Source organism: Diplotaxodon limnothrissa, linkage group LG7 (assembly GCF_057381915.1).
Source record: "Diplotaxodon limnothrissa isolate DT_005_m linkage group LG7, D_limnothrissa_male_GT1.1, whole genome shotgun sequence".
Lineage (NCBI taxonomy): Eukaryota > Metazoa > Chordata > Actinopteri > Cichliformes > Cichlidae > Diplotaxodon > Diplotaxodon limnothrissa.
The window spans coordinates 15,505,110-15,525,397 of record NC_140602.1 but is presented as its reverse complement, the minus strand read 5'-3'; the positions used below and the strand labels follow the sequence as shown (position 1 = coordinate 15,525,397).

At 39.5% G+C, this 20,288-nt stretch overlaps 1 protein-coding gene across 4 annotated transcripts; it reads left to right on the top strand.

Moving 5' to 3' along the window:
- Positions 1-943: 943 nt before the first annotated feature.
- LOC146628032 (unconventional myosin-Va-like) lies at positions 944-18,638 on the top strand. Of its 4 annotated transcripts, none has more exons than XM_085359274.1 (40): positions 944-1,001; positions 1,329-1,439; positions 1,957-2,128; positions 4,644-4,788; positions 4,891-5,044; positions 5,626-5,769; positions 6,053-6,134; positions 6,252-6,359; positions 7,152-7,258; positions 7,377-7,642; positions 7,732-7,813; positions 7,959-8,099; positions 8,237-8,362; positions 8,838-8,921; positions 9,171-9,296; positions 10,081-10,178; positions 10,295-10,381; positions 10,503-10,611; positions 10,721-10,932; positions 11,024-11,180; positions 12,133-12,372; positions 12,508-12,756; positions 13,058-13,151; positions 13,245-13,387; positions 13,596-13,709; positions 13,999-14,127; positions 14,263-14,319; positions 14,508-14,735; positions 15,086-15,153; positions 15,242-15,316; positions 15,397-15,595; positions 15,756-15,849; positions 15,946-16,089; positions 16,167-16,321; positions 16,402-16,491; positions 16,590-16,740; positions 16,826-17,108; positions 18,042-18,216; positions 18,315-18,395; positions 18,486-18,638. In XM_085359274.1, exons 1-40 carry the CDS (start codon positions 975-977, stop codon positions 18,636-18,638), a joined length of 5,460 nt encoding a protein of 1,819 aa, XP_085215400.1. In that variant the 5' UTR covers positions 944-974. The 4 variants fall into 4 exon arrangements, with proteins under 4 accessions (XP_085215400.1, XP_085215398.1, XP_085215397.1 ...); XM_085359272.1 differs by having other exon boundaries at positions 13,999-14,133; XM_085359271.1 differs by having other exon boundaries at positions 13,245-13,404; positions 13,604-13,709; positions 13,999-14,133.
- Positions 18,639-20,288: the final 1,650 nt, after the last annotated feature.

Sequence of the window (20,288 nt, the reverse complement as noted above, 5' to 3'; positions counted from 1 at the left end):
CGGTATGAAGACACTCAAAATAAATTTCCTGTGGTGGGAAACTATTTTTTTGCAACTTTATTGTATTTAAAGTTTTGAGGGATAAACCTCTTAAATTTCTCCAAGTAGAAATATATGTAAACAAAACAAAAGCGATTTTCAATTTTTTTTGTAGTTTATTGCACTTTTTTGCAATTTATGTAATTACTATGGACTTAATGCATACATATTATTAAAATATGGGCTATAACAGTTGTATTGATGTATAGCAACTTGAAATGCTCCCACAAATGGCACTACAGCATGTAAAAAAAATAATATAAGCTCTGGTGGACTTGGTTCTATGGTAGGTCTTAAAGGGTTAAATAAATATCGTCAAATAATCGTGATCTCAGTTTCAGTGAAAATAATCGTGATTATCATTTTTGCCATAATCGAGCAGCCCTACTCAAATGTGTTTTGACTAACAACATTTCCTATATTTTAACGTAATTTAATAATGTGATGTTCTCTTCATATCTAAGAAGCAGACTGATATGAAGTAAGTGAAAGGTCACATTATGCACAGCACATCTTACTCGGGCACAGAAAAAAACCGTCTAAATACATTTTCCACTGCCCTGCAAAAACAGTTCGTTAATACAAGAAGATGTGATCTTCTGCGCAGTGCCCCGTGATGCTCCCTGTGGACAAGTAATGATTTCGAAACAGTAATATTTTCCACTATAATTAGTAGTTCCGCGGTTACAGTGTGGCGTTGTCCTCGCGGGCTGAGGCTGGCCGCTGGGAGGCACGCAAGACGCACGAGAGCAAACCGTGCCTGAGCACGCGCATGTGTTGAATCCCACTCTCCGCTAGGCGCTCGGAGTCCCAGAGAGCGGAGGAGGAGAGGAGAAAAGTTAATGGCATTCTACTCTGGGAGTCAGTAAAAATGCTCGGCGCCTCTCTTCGCGGTAGGAAAACGTTTGAGCAGGCTCACTGAGGACGTTAAAGAGATGGCAGCCGCTGAACTTTACTCCAAGGTAGGTTTGAATTTGACTATCAGGTATCCAGCTTCACCCAGCTGAGTTAGTTAACTTTTAACTAACTCAGCTGGGTCAAGTATGGCGTTTTTCTCATAGGAGTGTCTGCTTAAATGAAGAGTTTACTAAATGAAGAGTTTAAGAACTCTTCATTTAGTAAAGGTCTTTAAATCAGACCTTTAGACTGTGTCAGCGCTGATGATATGAGTGAATGCTTCATAATTGCTATTCTTCAATTTTCCTGTCACTGATGTTTATGCTGTAGTTTTTTGTACGGTTTCTGTAAGTGAATGGTTGGTTGAATGGCTCTGACCCGTTTCCCCTCAGTATGCCCGTGTATGGCTCCCAGATGCAGCAGAAGTGTGGAAATCAGCAGAGCTTACCAAAGACTACACTCCTGGCGACCAGACGCTCTCTCTGCAGCTGGAGGATGGCACGGTGAGACAATTAAATACCAACTACTGTACATACGGGACACACAAGAGTTTCACATAGAGGCACTGAAATGGACATTGATCTTCTGTCTGAGAGCCATGCGCACATTTCTCTGCAGGAATGCTGGCAACAGAGCCTCATAAATTTCTATGTGCCCTGAAGGATTATTTGAGACAGCTGAGTTGTTTGATGAGCGCACAAAAATCCTTAAAAAACACTTAAAGAAGTCAACAAATTCATTTGCTGCCTTCAAAATAGGTGGAAAATAGGAAAAATTATGTGGTGAAAGAGTTATCCTCAGCTATGCTGCTGCCTGCAGCTATGATGTCGAGTTTGGGCATGCACAGCAGGTATGAAAATGAGGCCAAAGCTTTATCGTGAGTGAACATGAACAGGGGGAGCACAGTGGCTGCTTTTTAGCTTCATCATTAGGCACACCTGGTGATGCCATTCCCTAAAAGTGGAAGCAACTTACTCTCTTCTCTTCTTCGTGTTTTGCTACCTTTTTGTGTCTTTCTAGAAAGTGGAGCACAAAATAGACCCACGTACCAACAACCTGCCACCACTAAGAAACCCAGATATCCTGGTGGGGGAGAATGACCTCACAGCTCTCAGCTATCTCCATGAGCCAGCAGTGCTACACAACCTCAAAGTGCGCTTTATCGACTCCAGGTTGATTTACACATACTGTGGTAATGAGCGACATTTCCTTTGACTCGCACTATCACTGTCACTGTAGACTTTGGAGCTCTGCTCACTGTACACTCTGACATAATCTGCACTACGTTATGCTGATGTATGTGCTGCAGGTCGCTTTTAAAGGAACACAGCACCATATAATACAGGATACTTCAAATAAGTGAATTAAGTGAAAGCTAATGGATACTTGATTTTACCACCTTGTAGCTGGCGGTTGGTTCCCAGTGGACATTCCTGTGCTCCTGTTGCCTACAATAATGTGAAAAACAACGTTTATTTTGACTGTAGGCAGCCTGGGCCACACATTGGCTCTAGAATATTTTGGTATACTGAGAAGTTCATCGTGAACTCTGACTCCAAGATGACCAGATCCTGTGTGTGCAAACAAGCCCAAATCATCACCCCTCCACCACCATGGTTCAAAGTTGATTACAGGTGTTTGTGCTGCTCTGTTTGTTTTTTATATGGTGCTATGGTGGTCATACTTGTGGATGATCAGTTAACTACAGGTCATTTGATTAGCTGAACCTGCTTTTTACCCTGTTAATGCCTATACCATCAGTAAGAGCATATTTAGATTTTTACAGGACTGCATTGAGTTCTGTGAATATTTTGTTTTCTGCATGAGTTTAGGTAAGCCTCTAATATATTTACCACCCTGTCATATAGTTCCAGATCCATAGTTAGTTGGATAAAACCACATTTCTTTTGAAGTATTGCCTCTCAACACCAACAACACCTGTGGATTTTCATATAACAAATTTTCAAACAATCAAGATGGGATCGAAGTGCAATTTTTCAGCTTTAATCAAAGGGGCGTTTTTCAGAGCTAATTGTTAATTGTAAAACTAACAGTCATTTTAACAATAGAGATTGTTTTTGATTTCTGGTTGAAAATCCTGGTGCTTGTTTGTGGATCTTTCTAGATTTGGTTTTGTCTTCAGTAAATAAAAGCATCCTCTTTTTGGGTTGAGATCAGGTGTCTGACTGGAGACACTGAATTGAAGACATTGACAAGAATATGCCTTACAAAACTCTTGAGGTACTTTTGCCATATGCTTTGGGTCATTATCCATTTACAATATTAAACTCTGTCTGATCAGTTTTGGTGCATTTGGCTGAATCTGAGCAGAGAGTACAGCCCTGCACACTTCACCCTGTTACTGCTATCAGCAGTCACATCATCAGTAAACACTAGTGGCCCAGTTCCACTGGCAGCCATGCATGGCCACACCATAACATTATTTTTAGTTTTTTCCCCCAGCCTAAAGAGTTCCTCTCTTACTTGCACTGACATCTCTCTGAGCCTCATATTTAAAATTACAGTGAAAAGCTATAATATGCAAATTCAACGTTGAATTCACTTCAGATAATATGTCGTCTCAATTTGTCTTGAAACACTGATGGTACAGGCCTCACCTAGCCCTGCTTGAAAATAAAAGTTGATAAAATTTCTAAAACAGTTATTGCCATTTTATTTTTTAACTCCTTGAAATAAAGCTGGAAGCTTATGCTTCAGTCAGATCTTGATTGTTTTAAGTCCCTGGTGGTGGTATACAGAGACAAAATTACAAATATAGCTATTGTGCAACAAATTATGGATGACGAATGTCGTCCCTTTCTAGGGTCTCTGGTTGCCAGAGTCACTGTCTGTGTGTGGATGTGATGAGCAAGGTGTGGCTCTAACTGTGAAACAACATACTCATTGAAAAAAGACGTGCCAGTCAGAAGTCATTGTGAGCATATCCTGGATTATTTTCTCCCAGACTCTTTCACAAGTCTTTTTTCGTCCATAATGGTATGACGAGGCTGAAAACAAAAGGCAACAGAGCTTTTGTAACTGTGGCCCCCAGACTGTGGAACTCTCTCCCTTTGAGCTTGAGATCTGTGGACTCAGTGGTCTCTTCTAAAATCTCATCTTTTTAAACTTGCTTTTGGTTGATTTTTTGTTTTTGTTTTTATGTTTTAGCTTCTCTGTGAAGCACTTTGTGATTTTTATCTTGAAAGGTGCTATATAAATAAAAATTTACTTACTTTACTTACCCTCTGGTGGCTGTCAGAAACAATGCAAGTTTAAGTAATACATACACATATGTGTATATACACATACTATATATATGTACAGACTTCTTTCTAGTGGAGGGCTTATCATCATTTGTCGTACCCAAGCTGTCCCCCCCCCCCCCCCCCCCCCCCCCCCCAAAAAAAAACAACTATTTTATCAGCTTTATCGGATTAAGAGACGGATGTTCATTCATGTTTGTTAATTTCTGTCATATTTATGTATTTCTGGATACAAAGAAAGTGAAATTGTTTTGGTTCCACTGTAAATGCTTTTGATATATTTTCATTTACCAAATTTGAGTAATATGTTTAACAATCTGATAACCAGTCTGCTTTTGCAGCTTGTTTGCCGTGGTAGAGTTTAAATACATGGGAAGAAGTAGTTTTAGACAATTCATGATGTTGTAATTTAGAGTGAACATTTTTCTTGTGGTTGATTTTTAGGAATTGTCCTGGTTGCCATCAATCCGTATGAGAGACTGCCCATCTATGACGCTGCCATCATTAATGCCTACAGCGGACAAAACATGGGGGATATGGATCCCCACATCTTTGCAGTTGCAGAGGAGGCATACAAACAGATGGCCAGGTGTTGACATTTCAAAGTACATATCATGTTAAACTTTAAAGCAAGTAAATTCTTTTGTATTTCCTCTTACTAATGTTCAGTCTGTATGACACTTTCATCCAGGGATGAAAGAAATCAGTCCATTATAGTAAGTGGTGAGTCTGGGGCTGGCAAAACCGTCTCTGCCAAGTATGCAATGCGTTACTTTGCAACAGTCAGCTCCTCTGGAGAGGCCAATGTGGAGGAGCGAGTTCTTGCATCCAGTCCCATCATGGAGGTAAAGGACTTAGGACAAAAATAGAAGATATTAAAAGTTACTGAACATCTGTACGTATATTGATGTTATTTATGTTATACACTAAATTTGTACATGTGTCATTGTTTTCAGTTTTGTGTCCAATTTTGTTGTTGTTTTTAAAAACTTATTTACCCTTTCATTTCATTTAATTGCAACTGTAGTGTAAATCATGATGCAACTTTCTCTGCCTGTGGTCTATATGTCTCTGCAACAATTAATTTAGAAATACCCTTTCACTGTTGGGATCAACACTCCTGTCACAGTAGAAATAACACAGCGTTGCGTGGGTTGAATCTGATCTACCCTGATGCCTACGTGGCTTTTGATTATGCCACTAAGCACTAACAGATTGTTTGAGCATGACAACTGCAGCAAGACAAATAAATTAAAAATAGATTAGGATCCAGAACAGCAGACTGGGACCTTTACAGAAAACCCTGCAACTATCACTTCTGAGTGCCAAACACATGCCTGATCATCTACATCAGAATTCCCTGTCCATGGTCAGAGCTTCATCTTATTTTAACTTGTTGAACTGAAACTTTTTATATTTTATGTAGGCCCTTGGAAATGCCAAGACAACAAGGAACGACAACAGCAGCCGCTTTGGAAAATACATTGAGATTGGGTTTGACACAAAGTATTGCATAACTGGGGCTAACATGAGAACCTACTTACTGGAAAAGTCTCGAGTTGTGTTTCAGGTAAATTTCATTTCTTTGGATTTTACTTGAATATTTAATATTTTTATATGAAGCATTTCTCCTCCAAAGTGAGCTATTTTAAAGCACTGTAATGTTTGTGTAACAGTGTTTAATGTGCAGTGTAGTAACAATGAACCATAAACAACCCACTGTTTGATTTGTCTGGGAGAACACCAGCTATTTTTAAGGCAACATTTAGTTTGAATTTCTGCCTAATTTTACTAAGTTTTCTTTGTGGTACATTTTTGTGGTAACTATGTTACATCTGTATTCACAACTTTAGGCCCACAGTGAAAGGAACTACCATATATTCTACCAGCTATGTGCCTCTTCACATTTACCAGAGTTCAAAGCCTTCAGGTTAGGTGTGCAATTCTCTAAAATATAAATTTCCTTTAGGCATTTAAAAAAATAAAAATAAAACATTTTGCAATTACAGTTGTCTGTATTAATACAGTATTTTCTTTCACTAATGAGGTAAGGTTGCGCAGATGACTTCCACTGCACTAACCAGGGTCAGAGCCCAGTCATAGATGGAGTGGATGATGCCAAAGAGATGTGCAATACCCGTAGGTCTTTCTCACTGTTAGGTGAGTGTTTGCTGTGTTTTAGTAAGGTTTACATGTGCATGTAGAGCAGATCGTTTGATGATTGTGTTATAGAGTTTTGTTTGACACATAAGCCCAAAGTGGGAAGGATGCAACATTTAATTCACATTATTTTCATTTTCAAAACTTTCAGTGACTCGTGAGATCCAACGAGTCTGGCCATTTTCTTGCTGAAAGAACAATTCCCTTTGGGGGAAAAATGTTTCTTTGTAAAGATGATAATTTAGAATAACTTCGTATTGAGTTGGAGTTACTTTTGCTTTAAGGCAGTGGCATCAAACATGTTGCCCAGGGCCTAGAACTGGCAGGCCAGTAGGTCTAATTCAGCCTCTGGATAACATGATATCTTCAATTTTGATGGAGTGATCTGAACACTGTGAAAGAATGATATTAAATTGTGCAGAAAGTATTTTTGGATGGCCACAAGTTGTTTGCTTCATACACAGTAAAATAGTTACACAAACTGTACTCTCTGTGCTTTGCAGGTCCAGTGTGAATAATGTGAAACATTACAGAAATGAACTTCATGTGGTTCCTTAAATGCAAACATTGTAGAACATGCATGCACTTCTTCACATTAAGTAAACATGTTTTCTGTCCAGCCCAGTTGAGATTAAATTGGGCTATATGCTGGCAATTAACTAAAGCCCCCCTCTTATAGAAACATGGGATCCCCTCACTATAGGGGTCAAGGGTTCATTTGTCATTCATCTGTACAGTCTTGGTTTTGGACTCAGTGACATTAAAAATCCTCATTTATTGTCTTGATTGTAGGAATTGGGGAAAGTGATCAAATGGAAATTTACCAAATTCTGTCAGCTATTCTTCATCTTAGCAATGTGGAGGTAAAAGACCAGTCAGCAGACAGATGCAGCATAAAGGTAAACATTATTTTTCACAGGACACAACATACAATTTTTAAAAAATATATAATTGTATGAATGTTGCTTTGAGGATGTGTAGGTCTTTATCAGATCAATGTTATTCATGTATTTCCAGCAGGATGATGTCCACCTGATGGTTTTCTGTGACCTGATGGGAGTGCCTTGCGAAGAAATGGCCCACTGGTTATGCCACAGGAAGCTCAAGACAACCACGGAAACCTTTGTTAAGCCTGTTCCCAAAATTAATGCGATCTATGGCCGAGATGCCCTAGCCAAACACATTTATGCCAGACTCTTCAGCTGGATTGTGGACAGTATCAACAGTGCCTTAAAATCCACAGTGAAGCAGCACTCATTCATTGGTGTGCTCGACATTTACGGGTCTGTTTTTGAACACTAGCTTTCTCTGTTTATACTCTGCAGTTCACCAGATATGTTTGTTTTTAATTTAACTTTGTATTTTTCCTCAGGTTTGAAACTTTTGACATCAACAGCTTCGAACAGTTCTGCATCAACTATGCCAATGAAAAGCTTCAACAACAGTTCAACCTGGTATGTGTCTTTTTCTCTTCAAATTGTTTTTACATATTTATTTATTTTGAACAATAATGACAGATCTTATTATCTTATAATGTTTTGTTTTTTTTGTCAAAACATACAGTACCTGTAAATCATTTTTAGCTCCCATTCTTTCCAGCATGTCTTCAAACTGGAACAAGAGGAGTACATGAAAGAGGAAATCCCTTGGACACTGATTGACTTCTATGACAATCAGCCTTGTATTAATCTCATCGAAGCCAAACTGGGCGTCCTGGACCTTCTGGATGAGGAGTGTAAGGTAAAATGCTGTTTTTGTTTATTTTCTTCCCACCAGAAGTGTGTCCAGCTGCTTTTCAGACTCTCCGCCACACTGTGCTTGGAGGTTATGAGTAATGCCGTGACTAACTGATGTGTCAGCTCTTCCTCTTTCCACAGATGCCCAAAGGATCTGACGAAACATGGGCACAGAAGCTGTACAACACCCTCCTGAAGCAGAATGCTCACTTTGAAAAACCAAGGTTGTCAAATAGAGCTTTCATCATCCACCACTTTGCTGACAAGGTGAAAAGGAATTGTATGGCTTACGCTAATGTGCCCTTGCTTCAGCTTGAAGGGTTCAGGATCTCTTTCTGTTGTGTGTTCGTGGGTTTTCTCCAGGTGTCTCAAATGAACTTTAACTGAATTGCTTGTGTGTGCAAATGTGTGTACTTGTGACTTCATTGGTTACTGACTACTCTGTGGTATAAACCCATGCTTTTTCCCAGTGTGTGCTGGGATTAGCTCCAGCTCTCCATATCCTGAACAGAACAAGCAGTGTGGAAACAGACGGATGTGTGACTCATTTACTAAGCAAAACTAAAAACAGTGAAGTTGTACCTGTCTGCAAAGTCAAAATCCATACCTTTCCCACAAATGTTTGATTCATATGATTCTGTTTATTGAAGCCATACCACTCAGTCTGCTTCAGGCTTTGGGTGAATATGATCTTTGCTCTTTTAGTGAGAGAACACAGTCTGACCTGGTCCTTTGTGCCTAGGTGGAGTATCAGTGTGTGGGCTTCCTGGAGAAAAATAAGGACACAGTCAATGAAGAACAGATTAATGTGCTGAAAAAGAGCAAGGTGAATTTATAAACTTTCTGTTGTTTATTATATTCTCACTTCTGCTAATATTCAGGGGGTGTTTTTGTTTTTTTGTGTAAAAGTATTCAGAAGGTTTAAATTTCAGCATCACTTAGCCAAGATCAAATGTCGTATGTTTGTGGGCACACACCCTTGAATTGTTCAGGCATAACTATTGAAGGAAGTACACACTTGTCCGCATTGAAAATGCTGCCATCTGCTGTTCACTGATTACTTCTGTTGTTTCAGTTTGATCTGCTGCTGAAGCTATTTGAGGATGATGAGAAGGCAGCAAATTCTTCTAACAAACTTACAAGCAGCATTGGAAGGGCTGGATCAGCTAAGAAGGATACTAAGAAGACTGTTGGACTGCAGGTGAGAAAATGACTCACAGGTAACTCTTTGACTGTTCCCCCCCCCCCCCCCCCCCCCTTTTTTTTTCAGTTTATATTTTGGTAGAACATTAACGAGCAAACAGGAAATTAGGGTTAAAGTGAGGGAGGCATGAAGAATATGGTCTGGGGTGGAACCCAGGCTTCTCTGGCCTTCTCAGCATAAAGGTTGGATGTACAGCCAGTTGAGTGGCAACTACCCCAAGGAACTTTGACATTTCCACTCATACAACTCTCATACTATAGACGACCATGACATTGGACAGAATTGCAGGGTTTTAGCTGGTCTTTCTTGTAACTGTGTGCTAATGAATTCTGTAAAGTTATACAGTGTCTCATTATGTAAGCATAACCATTGTAAAGATGAATTTATCACAGTGTTAGTTAAACCTGTAATAACCAGCTTGTGCAGAACAGACAGAGAAGCCGATATGCTTTGATTTAACTGTTGATTTGTACTCCATGTTCACTAAAGTCCTCATATTTAAGGTTTATTTTGCCCTTCTTTATAACTGTTAAATTATAAAGAAGCGTTGTGAATGTGATGTTTGATAGTTCTGAAGTCCCTGTTCTCAAAGCCTGGAGAGCATGCATGATTGTGGACATTGTATCAGCTGTTCAGGTTCAAGTCGGTTTAGGATCCTTGTAGAGAAACTGCATGATGGGGGAGAATTAAAACTAATGTGGAAATTTATAGTAACTGACCATGTTAATTATTGTATTTTTCTATTCTCTTAGGAAGAATTCATTCTTGTCTTTTTATTCAGTTTCGACAGTCCCTGCATTTGCTGATGGAAACACTGAATGCTACAACTCCTCACTACGTGCGCTGCATCAAACCAAATGACCATAAAGCTCCGTTCACGTGAGGCAGATTTTGTTTTTTGTTGTTGTTTTTTTTTGTTTCCCACTTTTTCTTCATACAGCTATGTTCGACAAGAACAGATTAAAGGTTGTGCGCTTATGTTATTTTAAATAAAGATTGGACCCTGTGAGGGCTGTACAACAGCTTCGAGCATGTGGCATCCTCGAAACTATCCGGATCTCAGCAGCAGGCTTCCCATCAAGGTAGCATATCAGAAAGCACTTCTGATACAGAGCAAACAGCCACGAGAAGCTGTTAAAAAAATGTTTGCAATAGATAATCCTATATAAATTATAGATATAATTTATGATCTGATTATTGCAGGTGGACCTATCAGGAATTTTTTAGCCGCTATCGGGTTCTCATGAAGCAAAAGGACTTGCTTCCTGATAGAAAACAGGCCTGCAAAAATCTCCTGGAAAAACTTATAAAGGTATGGGTGTGTTTTATAAAATCAGCTTTCACAGGCTCACTTTAATGTGATGTAATACATATTAGACTGTGTGTTTGTTTTTTTTGTTTTTTTTTTAATTTTGTTTTAGGACCAGGGGAAATACCAGTTTGGCAAAAACAAGATCTTCTTCAGAGCTGGCCAGGTGGCTTTCTTGGAGAAGCTGCGCTCGGACAAATTGCGTATGGCTTGTGTCTCCATCCAGAAGACTATTCGCTGCTGGCTGGCACGCAAAAAGTACCTGAGGATGAGGGAGTCTGCCATTACTATTCAGAAACATGTACGGGGTCACCAGGCACGCTGGTAAGTGAGGATGCCAAACAAGAGCAGAAGTTTGATTTTAGAAACTTTATGGATATTTTAGATGTATTTCTGAAATGCTTTTTTCTGTCAGTTATGCCAAGTTTCTGCTGCAAACCAGAGCAGCTATTATCATTCAGCGCAATGTGCGAATGTGGTCGAAAAGGAAACTCTACCAGCAGCAGCGTTCTGCAGCTATCACTGTTCAGTGCTTCTGGAGGGCTCACATGGCTAGAAAGCAGTACCATAAGGTAACATCATGTTGATATTTAGACGTTTACTATATCCTACCTATTTTTTTCTTCTGTATTCATTGAGAGATTTGAATGCTAATCAATAAACAAAAAAATAAACAATATAAGTTGACCATATACCGACAAACTAAATATGGGAAAAAGAGCATCTTTGCCTAATAATGTGGGATATGTTACAAATGAGACGTATTTAGCATCTGAATACATTATATTTAAAGGCAGTCTTCCCAACCCCTTCACTAAGTCAATGCAGTGAGCATAAAAATAAGCTAAAGTTTAATTCTTATGCATTATGTCTTTTTATTCTTATGTATTCTTCTGTTTTTTTCCTGGGTAAGATTTAAAATGATTATTTTAATAGCTGTTTTTGCTGGTAATCATCACTGTAGCCATCAAGTGGTATATGTTTTGAGCTTTAAGTTTCTTGTGAGAACACAGACAGTTATTAGAAGTTTCCTGATTTTAGTTGTAGCTGAACTTCCTTTTAATTGTGGTATTTTTCATTGAATTCAGTGCGGCTTGTGACCTTGTGATGATGAGCTGTTTTCCGCCTTGGGTTTTAGCCCCCGGAAACCCAAGCCTGCCCTCACTTCCATTCAGTGAAAGCCAGATTATTTTTTTTAATGCTTCTGCCTTACAGCAGTGACTTTTGAAAACCTCTCATTACGAGAAAGAAAAACACAGTGCAGACCCACATAAAGAAGGATGTCTGCTCGCTCTATTTCTATATGATTCTCAAGTTAAAATCTGTAATTAATGATGTTTGAAACTGAAATGGTCTGGGATTATTCGTGTAAGACAGAGATGCACTTCTAACAGACTTAATTTTTTTAAATATATGATAAGCACTATGTACAAGTAACTGTATTTTTTTTTTAAGTGAAAGTCTTTTACTTCACTTTTAAATATGACGTTATGGACTTGCTTTTGCCCTTCTTTGTTTTCACAGTTGATGTATGAGAAAAAGGCAATAGTCATTCAGAAGTGGGTGAAAGGCTGGCTGGCCAGACAGCATTACAAGCGCATCCTGGCAGCCATTATCCTGCTGCAGAGTTGTGTGCGTCGCATGAGGGCAAAGAGGGAACTAAAGAAGCTGAAAGTAGAAGCACGCTCTGTGGAGCACTTCAAGAAGCTCAATATTGGCATGGAGAACAAGATTTTGCAGTTGCAGCACAAGATAAATGAGCAGGTGGGTATTGTGTGAGTATGGAGGTCTAGATTTGTACGAGGTACGTATTTGATTACTCTGTCACAAGAAAAAAAGTTCATTGGGAGTTGTCATATCACATGAACAGCATGTGTTTGTACCCCCCCCCTCCCGCAGCAAAAGGAAAACAGAGAACTCAGTGAGAAGCTGAGTGTTACGGAGAAAGCTCAGACTATGGAGATAGAGAGACAGAGCAGTGAGATAGAAAACCTGCGTAGATCAGAGCAAGAGACCAGAGCTAAAGCAGAGAGGCTACCCTCACTGCTGGAGCAGCTCTCCTTCCTCCAGCACGAACTGGAAAACACCCGCAGAGAGAAGGAAGACCTGGAAGAGCAGACAAAGGTCTACAAGGAGCAGACAGAGCAGGTAAGCCGTTATTCCAGTCTTCGAGATTTGCCTCAAACCTTGACCTGACTTCCTTTCATACCTGTTAATTATAAGAAAAGGTGACATCGTAGATTAATGACACAATGTCACATGCAATTGAGATAATATTGTATTCCATAACACCTCAGACTATAGAGAATAACAAGTTGCCTTACTGTAAATGTTGAATAAAGAGTGTTATATGACATATATTTGGTGGCAAGAGGACCTTAAAAATGTGTCATTTTCCAAAGAATGAACAGAAATAATATCTGATGATTATGTCCACTCTCACAATCAGGTGGTAGATGAACTTAACACGAAGAACAACTTGTTTAAAAATGACGTAGATGAACTGAACAAGCAAATCGTTGAACAAGCGCAACAGCTGACAGGTACTAAACGGTTACCGTCAGGCCTTTACTAGTCATCAATAATTCCTGACATTTAGAAAAAAAATATGCATAAAGAAAACTGTTTTGACCCAGAGATTCAAACCAACGCTGAGAACACCAAACAGCTGGAGCAGGACTTGACTGAGGAACGTTCTCGATACCAAAGTCTGCTGAGCGAACACCTGCATCTGGAGGAGCGGCACAGAGACCTGAAGGAACAGATGGATCTCAACACTGTGAGGAACTATACTTAGTATTCAAACACACATTAGGAATTTCAAGCATAACTTACAAACCATGACCAGTTTTTACATGGTCACAATGACTTACAGAGCATACCAAAACCAGCTATAAGTACTAGACAAAGACTAAGTGCTGCAAACATAGGAATGCTTGTCATGTTTATTCCCTGTATGACATGTTGTCTTTTTCATTTTCACCTAGACTTCAAGCAAATCTAGTCTGAAGAGGACAGACTCCAACTACAGCAGTAACTCATCTGAGTTTAGTCAGAGCTTAGGCTCTACTGAGGGTGAAGACAGCTCTGTACAAACAGAGGTATGAAATACTCGCCTGTCTGTCAGCTTTGAGGTGGCTGTGAAGCATTTTGTGGGATGTACTACGAGGAATTTTACAGGTAACACGTTTTTATGAGGCACTTCAGAAGACGGTTCTGGGTAGAGTTCGCATGTTATCTATGTGGGTTTCCTCTAGGCACTGGATGCTCCTTCCTCAGATCATCTGTGGGAAGATTTCTTTCTGGCATTGTCTGTGTTATAATCCTATTAGTGCAGCATTCTTAGTTAGATTCTAAAGAGATCAACCAGGGCTTGCTGTGTTTTGTTAGGATGAGACCCAGACTGCAGTGGACCTGCCAGTCCTCTTGAAGCTTCAGAGGAGAGTGAAAGAGCTGGAGCAGGAGAAACAGTCACTATGGCAGCAGCTGGATAAACGAGAGGAAGACCAGCAAGAAAAAGCAAAAGTATGAATGCAATTTTTCTCTCTCCAAAAATGTAAAATTGCAAAATATACATAGCTGCTTTTTTTTTCTTAAAGGGTTTTGGTGATTTTATTTATTATTATTATTTATTGATATTTTTCTAAATAAAAGGTGGTCGAGGAACAGAGAACAAGTGGAAGAGCAGAACTGGACTTGGAAACATTGAAGGTGTGATGCTCTGTGGTTCAGTTTCAGCATACCAGAAATAAAGTGCCCACAAATAGTTTTAACATATTACCACAGTCTATAATAACCTTTCTTTGTACTGAAATACTGAAAGATGATTATAAACAAAATATATTTATTGATTCTTTTTGTTTTTTTTGTCTTTCTTGTTTCTAAATGTCTCGATGCAGCGACAAGAACTGGAGTCTGAGAACAAGAAATTGAAGCAGGATCTAAATGAGCTGCGAAAGTCTCTGACTAATGAGAACAGTGATTTAGTGCCCCCTGCCCCTGGTTCTCTGCCCTACAAAGTCCTGCTGGAGCAACTCAATTCTTCCACAGAGGAGCTGGAGATGAGGAAAGAGGAGGTGCTGCTCCTGCGGTCGCATTTGGTGCGCCAAGAGGCTCTTAAACACAAGGTGAAAAATTGAATGATACTGTTGTTATTCCCATTAAAAGAAATGGAAATACATTCATTTAAAAACACTGTATTTTCATTAAAATGTATAATGTGGGGATAGGTTAATTGGATAATCCAAATTGTCACTAGGTGTGAATGTGAGTGCGAATGGTTGTCTGTCCCTGTGTGTTGGCCCTGCGACAGACTGGCGAACTGTCCAGGGTGTACCCTGCCTCTCGCCCTATGACAGCTGGGATAGGCTCCAGCGCCCCCCGCGACCCTGAAAAGGATAAGCGGAAGCGAATGGATGGATGGATGGATGTATAATGAACAGTAATTAGAGGGATATAATATTGATCTGACCTGCAGGACTCTGCACTGGGAGAAGGTGTGAAATTGGATCTCAGTGAAATCCCCTCATATCAAGATGTTCACAAGTAAGACCTCCTGGTTTCTGCTGAAATATTAATGTTCCTGAAAAATTTGAATGCAATGAATTCATGTTGTGATGCTCCAATTGCTCAGATCCACTGACATCCACACACTGAATGAAGATGGAGAGCTGTGGCTGGCTTATGAAGGCTTGAAAGAGACAAATAGGTAATGAAGTAATAATAGTCAGGACTTATTAAAGCAAGTTCATGTTCAAGGCCATTGAAAGCTGTCCCTCCATCCTGCAGGCTTCTGGAGTACCAGATGCACGAGCAGGAACGGGTTCACAATGAGAGGTACATGAAGCTGGTAGAGGAGATGAACAAGCTGAAGGATGAAAAGGAGCAGCAGCAGCAGATGTTGGCTCAGAGCCTCCTTTTGCCTGAAGATGCCCGAATTGAAGCAAGCTTGAAGCTTGAGATTACACGGCTGACCAGAGAGAACCTGGTGGGTTTATCCAACATCTATCACTCTGCCTTAAAGTAAAGTGGTAGTAATAATAATATTAGTAATACTTTTAGTTTCACAGTTTCAGTAACAAACACCTCTCTGCCATGTATTAGCCTTAAAATAATAATGTAATCATTTAATTTTTATGTAATTTTAGGAACTTCTGGAACAGCAAGAGAAACAAGACAAAACCATTAGAAAGCTGAAAAAACAACTTAAGTTTTACATGAAAAAGGTTGAAGATTTTGAAGGTAACCACAAAGAACTGAGTTTGTACATAGTTACACTTATTTTTAAGAGCATGTTAGCAATAATCCTGTCATTGCTCATGTTATTGCTGTGTTTAGTGAGCACTGAGCAAGAGACCAGACGCTCAGTGGTGAGTCCTCCTGGCAGAGCAGTGAACATCACCCGCAAGGAGAAGGAGTACCAGGGCATGTTGGAGTACAAGCAGGGTGACGAGAGCCGGTTGCTTAAGAATCTGGTCATAGGTGGGACAAACATATGTTCAAGGAAATAATAAAATGTGGTTGATGTTTTTTGTAATGAAATGGTTCAATCTGCTAAGATCTGAAGCCTCGCGGCGTTGCTGTCAGCTTCACTCCAGGCCTTCCTGCCTACATCATCTTCATGTGCGTACGATATGCAGACATTGTGAATGACGATCAGAGAGTTAGCACTCTGCTAAATTCAACCATCAGCAGCATCAAAGGGGTCATCAAGGTGCAGCATATAACTTAAATCTGCATTATTAAAGTAAGTGACGCTTTTAGTTTGATTTAATTTTTATAATCTTTCTGCAGAGGAGAGGAAATGACTTTGAAGTGGTGTCTTTCTGGCTGGCTAACACCTGCCGGTTAATGCACTGTCTGAAGCAGTACAGTGGTGATGAGGTAAGCTTGAAAGTTTGCCAGTATACCAGTGTTATTTATGTAGCTGTACATAGAACTTAATTAATCCTACATATCTGTGCGACTTTTGTGGACTTCAGGTGTTTATGGTGCACAACACGGCTAAGCAGAATGAGCACTGCTTGACCAATTTTGAACTATCAGAGTACCAGCAGGTCTTTGGCGATCTGGCCATTCAGATTTACCGTCAACTCATCAAATGTATGGAGGACATCCTGCAGCACCTCATAGGTGAGGAGACGTAATCTAATGATACTTAACAAGTAACAACATATGTTATTAAGTCTGTCATCTACAATTTGTGTCTTATGTGTAGTTTCGAGCATGCTGGAGAACGAGACAATCCAGGGTGTTTTAGGGTCCAAACCAACAGGCCTGAGGAAGAGGAGCACCAGTTTCTCAGAAGAGGGGGCTGTTACAATGGAGGTCCTCCTGCAGCGTCTTGGCCTCTTCCACACCACCATGAGTCAGCATGGGATGGACTCAGACCTCATTAAACAGGTGGTCAAGCAGCAGTTTTACATCATCTGTGCGGTCACACTCAACCACCTGCTGCTGCGGAAGGACATGTGCTCCTGGGGTAAAGGCCTGCAGATCAGGTACAGCCAAACACACACTGGGCATGAAAAACAAAAAGAGATGGTAAAGAGAGCGAAGATAAAAAATAAAAAATAAAAATGATAGTCTATTATTTATATCAGGCAAGATTTCTGCTTTATCATCAATCAGCATTCAAAAGTCAAGACATAAAATAAACGGCTGCTTGTCGTATTTGAATTACAGGTATGAATTTCAAACACAAGACCTCAGTCCCATCTTACTGAGTTATGTTACATTAGCCTTATATGTTTAGACCTTGATTTTAATCTGAAGTTTCCCCCTTTTGACACAGACTGATCACGTACTGCATATAATTTACCTGGCTGTCCAGGTAAAGAAGATGCTATTATTTTATAGCTGCATCATTACATGAAATATAAATATTCCAGATATAATACAAAGGAGGTTTTTAAACACATTTCACCACTTCTTAAGCAAACACATTTGGAAAAAAGTTCATATGGTTTAACAAGTTCAAATGCACAATGGTAACTCAGGAGAGATGGTTAAGATGGGGTCTGAGGGGAGCCAGGTTCACCCAAACTAATGTCAAGGTCACTGATGGCACACTGAATGAGATCCAGCTGGGAGAACGACGGGAGAGAAATCTAGGGGCTTTATTTCAAAGAGCAAAATGTAAGGTAATACCATTTGAGACAACTTTTTGATTTGAGTTGGGCATTCACCAGAGAGAAAACATGAAGAGGGCATCAACTGATCCTAACATAAGACTATATTAATTGACCTTTACCCTTGAATATGAGGTTAACAAATAGCACTGCCAAAACCATAAAGGTGGCAGAGTTTTCAGGTAATATAATACATATCTGTTTTTTTATATTTGTTTTAATTTCTGTGGTTGGATAGAAGAATGATGGAAGAACTTACCTGGGCAGTATGGAGCTTAATCTGTATTGTTTCTCTGGGTTCAGGTACAATGTATGGCAGCTGGAGGAGTGGCTGGCTGAGAGAGAGCTGACAGACTGTGGTGCAAAAGAAACTCTGGAGCCTCTCATACAGGCTGCACAGCTTCTACAGATCAAGAAAAAGACTGAAGCAGATGCCCAAGCCATCTGCAACATGTGCACTGGCCTCACCACAGCGCAGGTTGACCATCAGTTAAGACTCAGCTTTGTTAATCTGTAGACAGTTTATCCTGCTTGTGCTCTGATTGCCTTTTGTTTTTTGTTGTTTATTGTTGACAGATTGTCAAAGTATTGACCTTGTACACACCGGTGATTGAGTTTGAAGAGAGAGTGTCACCTTCATTCATCACAACGATTAAAGTGAGTAAAGCCTCTTTTACTATTATGTTAATGTTTAATATGTTTGTAACTTTTCTTTATCTGGCTTTGTTTGTTTGCTTTGCATTTTAGAACCTTTTGAAAGACAGAGCTGAGTCATCCACTTTGATGATGGATGCCAAGAAAATCTTCACCGTCACCCTCCCGTTCACACCTTCCTCTGTTGCTCTGGACACCGTCCAGATCCCGAGTAGCCTCAATCTGGGCTTCCTTACTCGCATCTAGACCTGTAACTTCTGATACTTGCATATAAAAATATCTTCACAGTTGGCTTTTATTGGACTCCAGAAACCAAGGAGAGGCCGTGTACATGTTATCTGTTTGCTTTTAGTATGAAGCATAAATGTTCTTGGAACAGTGAATATAAAATATAGGTCTCTTAATGGTTGCAAATCTTGTGTTGCTGACTGTATTGTAAACACACTGGTTCATTCTTGCGTTCATGGGTCGGAAGTTTCACAAATTCACTTGCTTATATGGTATTTATGATTACATGAATTCATAAAAGTGGAGTTCATATTTTTTAATTTAGTAAGAAATTTGGGAGCACTCCAGTATTTCTTTATATTTTTATAACTGCTGATGTAATGTTATTCTATTTATGCACATCATGGCAAGGGGAAGGAAGAGAGACTTCAAGTACATATATGTATATGTATTTAACTGATGTTGTCGGTCACATTAAAGGCTGGCTGATCAGTAACATGATGATGTTAAAATGCTGCACAGTGTTTAACTACCTTGTGAGGTATGTCAAGCTTGGTGTTCTGTTGAATTTTCAGAACAATCAAGAGTATTTTAGTTATGGTCAATATTTCTCTTGACACTGTAATGCATCCACTTCTCTTTGTAATAAGGTATACAGCTGTGTCTAACTGTAGACATCCTCCATTAAAGAAACTGGGAGTAAAATTTAATTAAATGTGCTGGCCCAACATTGCCTTTGTAGCTGCACATTGCTGTGCAGCTAAATAGCATGCTATCTCCTGTTCACAAGTGCTGTGAATTTGCAAAAGTTTAACAGATGAAATGACCTAAAAATTTATGAATGATTAACCTGCTGCCCACTGGGGATGTGTTAATGTGCTTCCTTGCCTTTCTGGTTCAGTCTTTTGTGAGTCTTGGGTCGGATTGACTTAAATGTGATGAGTTGGTTTTTAAAGAAGTTAAGTGTTTGTGTGCTTACATCTGCTCATATATGGTGAGGTGGCCGACGTCAGCATCCTGTTTCTTTAGGAGTGAGAATCCTTGTTCAAAAACGAGCACACCCACTCTGGCAAGCCGCTGTCACAAGACGGGAGGGCGGAGTCATCCAAAGTCCGGAGCAGGTGAGCGACAAGGCACCGAGAAAATGAGGAGACAAACCCGGAAGATGACTGATCGTTTTTTCAGAATGAATGCAAAAGCTTTTTCAACCGCTGCAGTCCCCGGCCTTCACGTGTGATCAGTTAAAGCTATGACTACATGAGACTTTTCAGATGGTTTATTGATAATTTACTTCTAAGTAGTGACAAAAACTGTGTTGACAATAACTGAGATCTCTTAGAATTAAATGTCAATATAATTCAAACAATCTATGAAAATATTGTCAATGTTTAATTGTTGTATTTCAATGCTTTTATATATTTGTTACAGACTGAATGCAGTGGTATTGAGACAACAGACAGTAAACAAAATTATACATGGATTTGAATCTATTTTGGATCAACTTAACCAGAGAGGATTTAGAGAAGTTTTAATAGTTTACAGCATCTAGGTGTCCAGGGAAAGAGCTTCAAGTAAAATGTAAAAATTGATCTGTACAGCAGAATTGCTTTTCACCCTTTTAATCTTTTGATTCTTTCAAAATGGACAGTAACAGGCTACCAACAATAA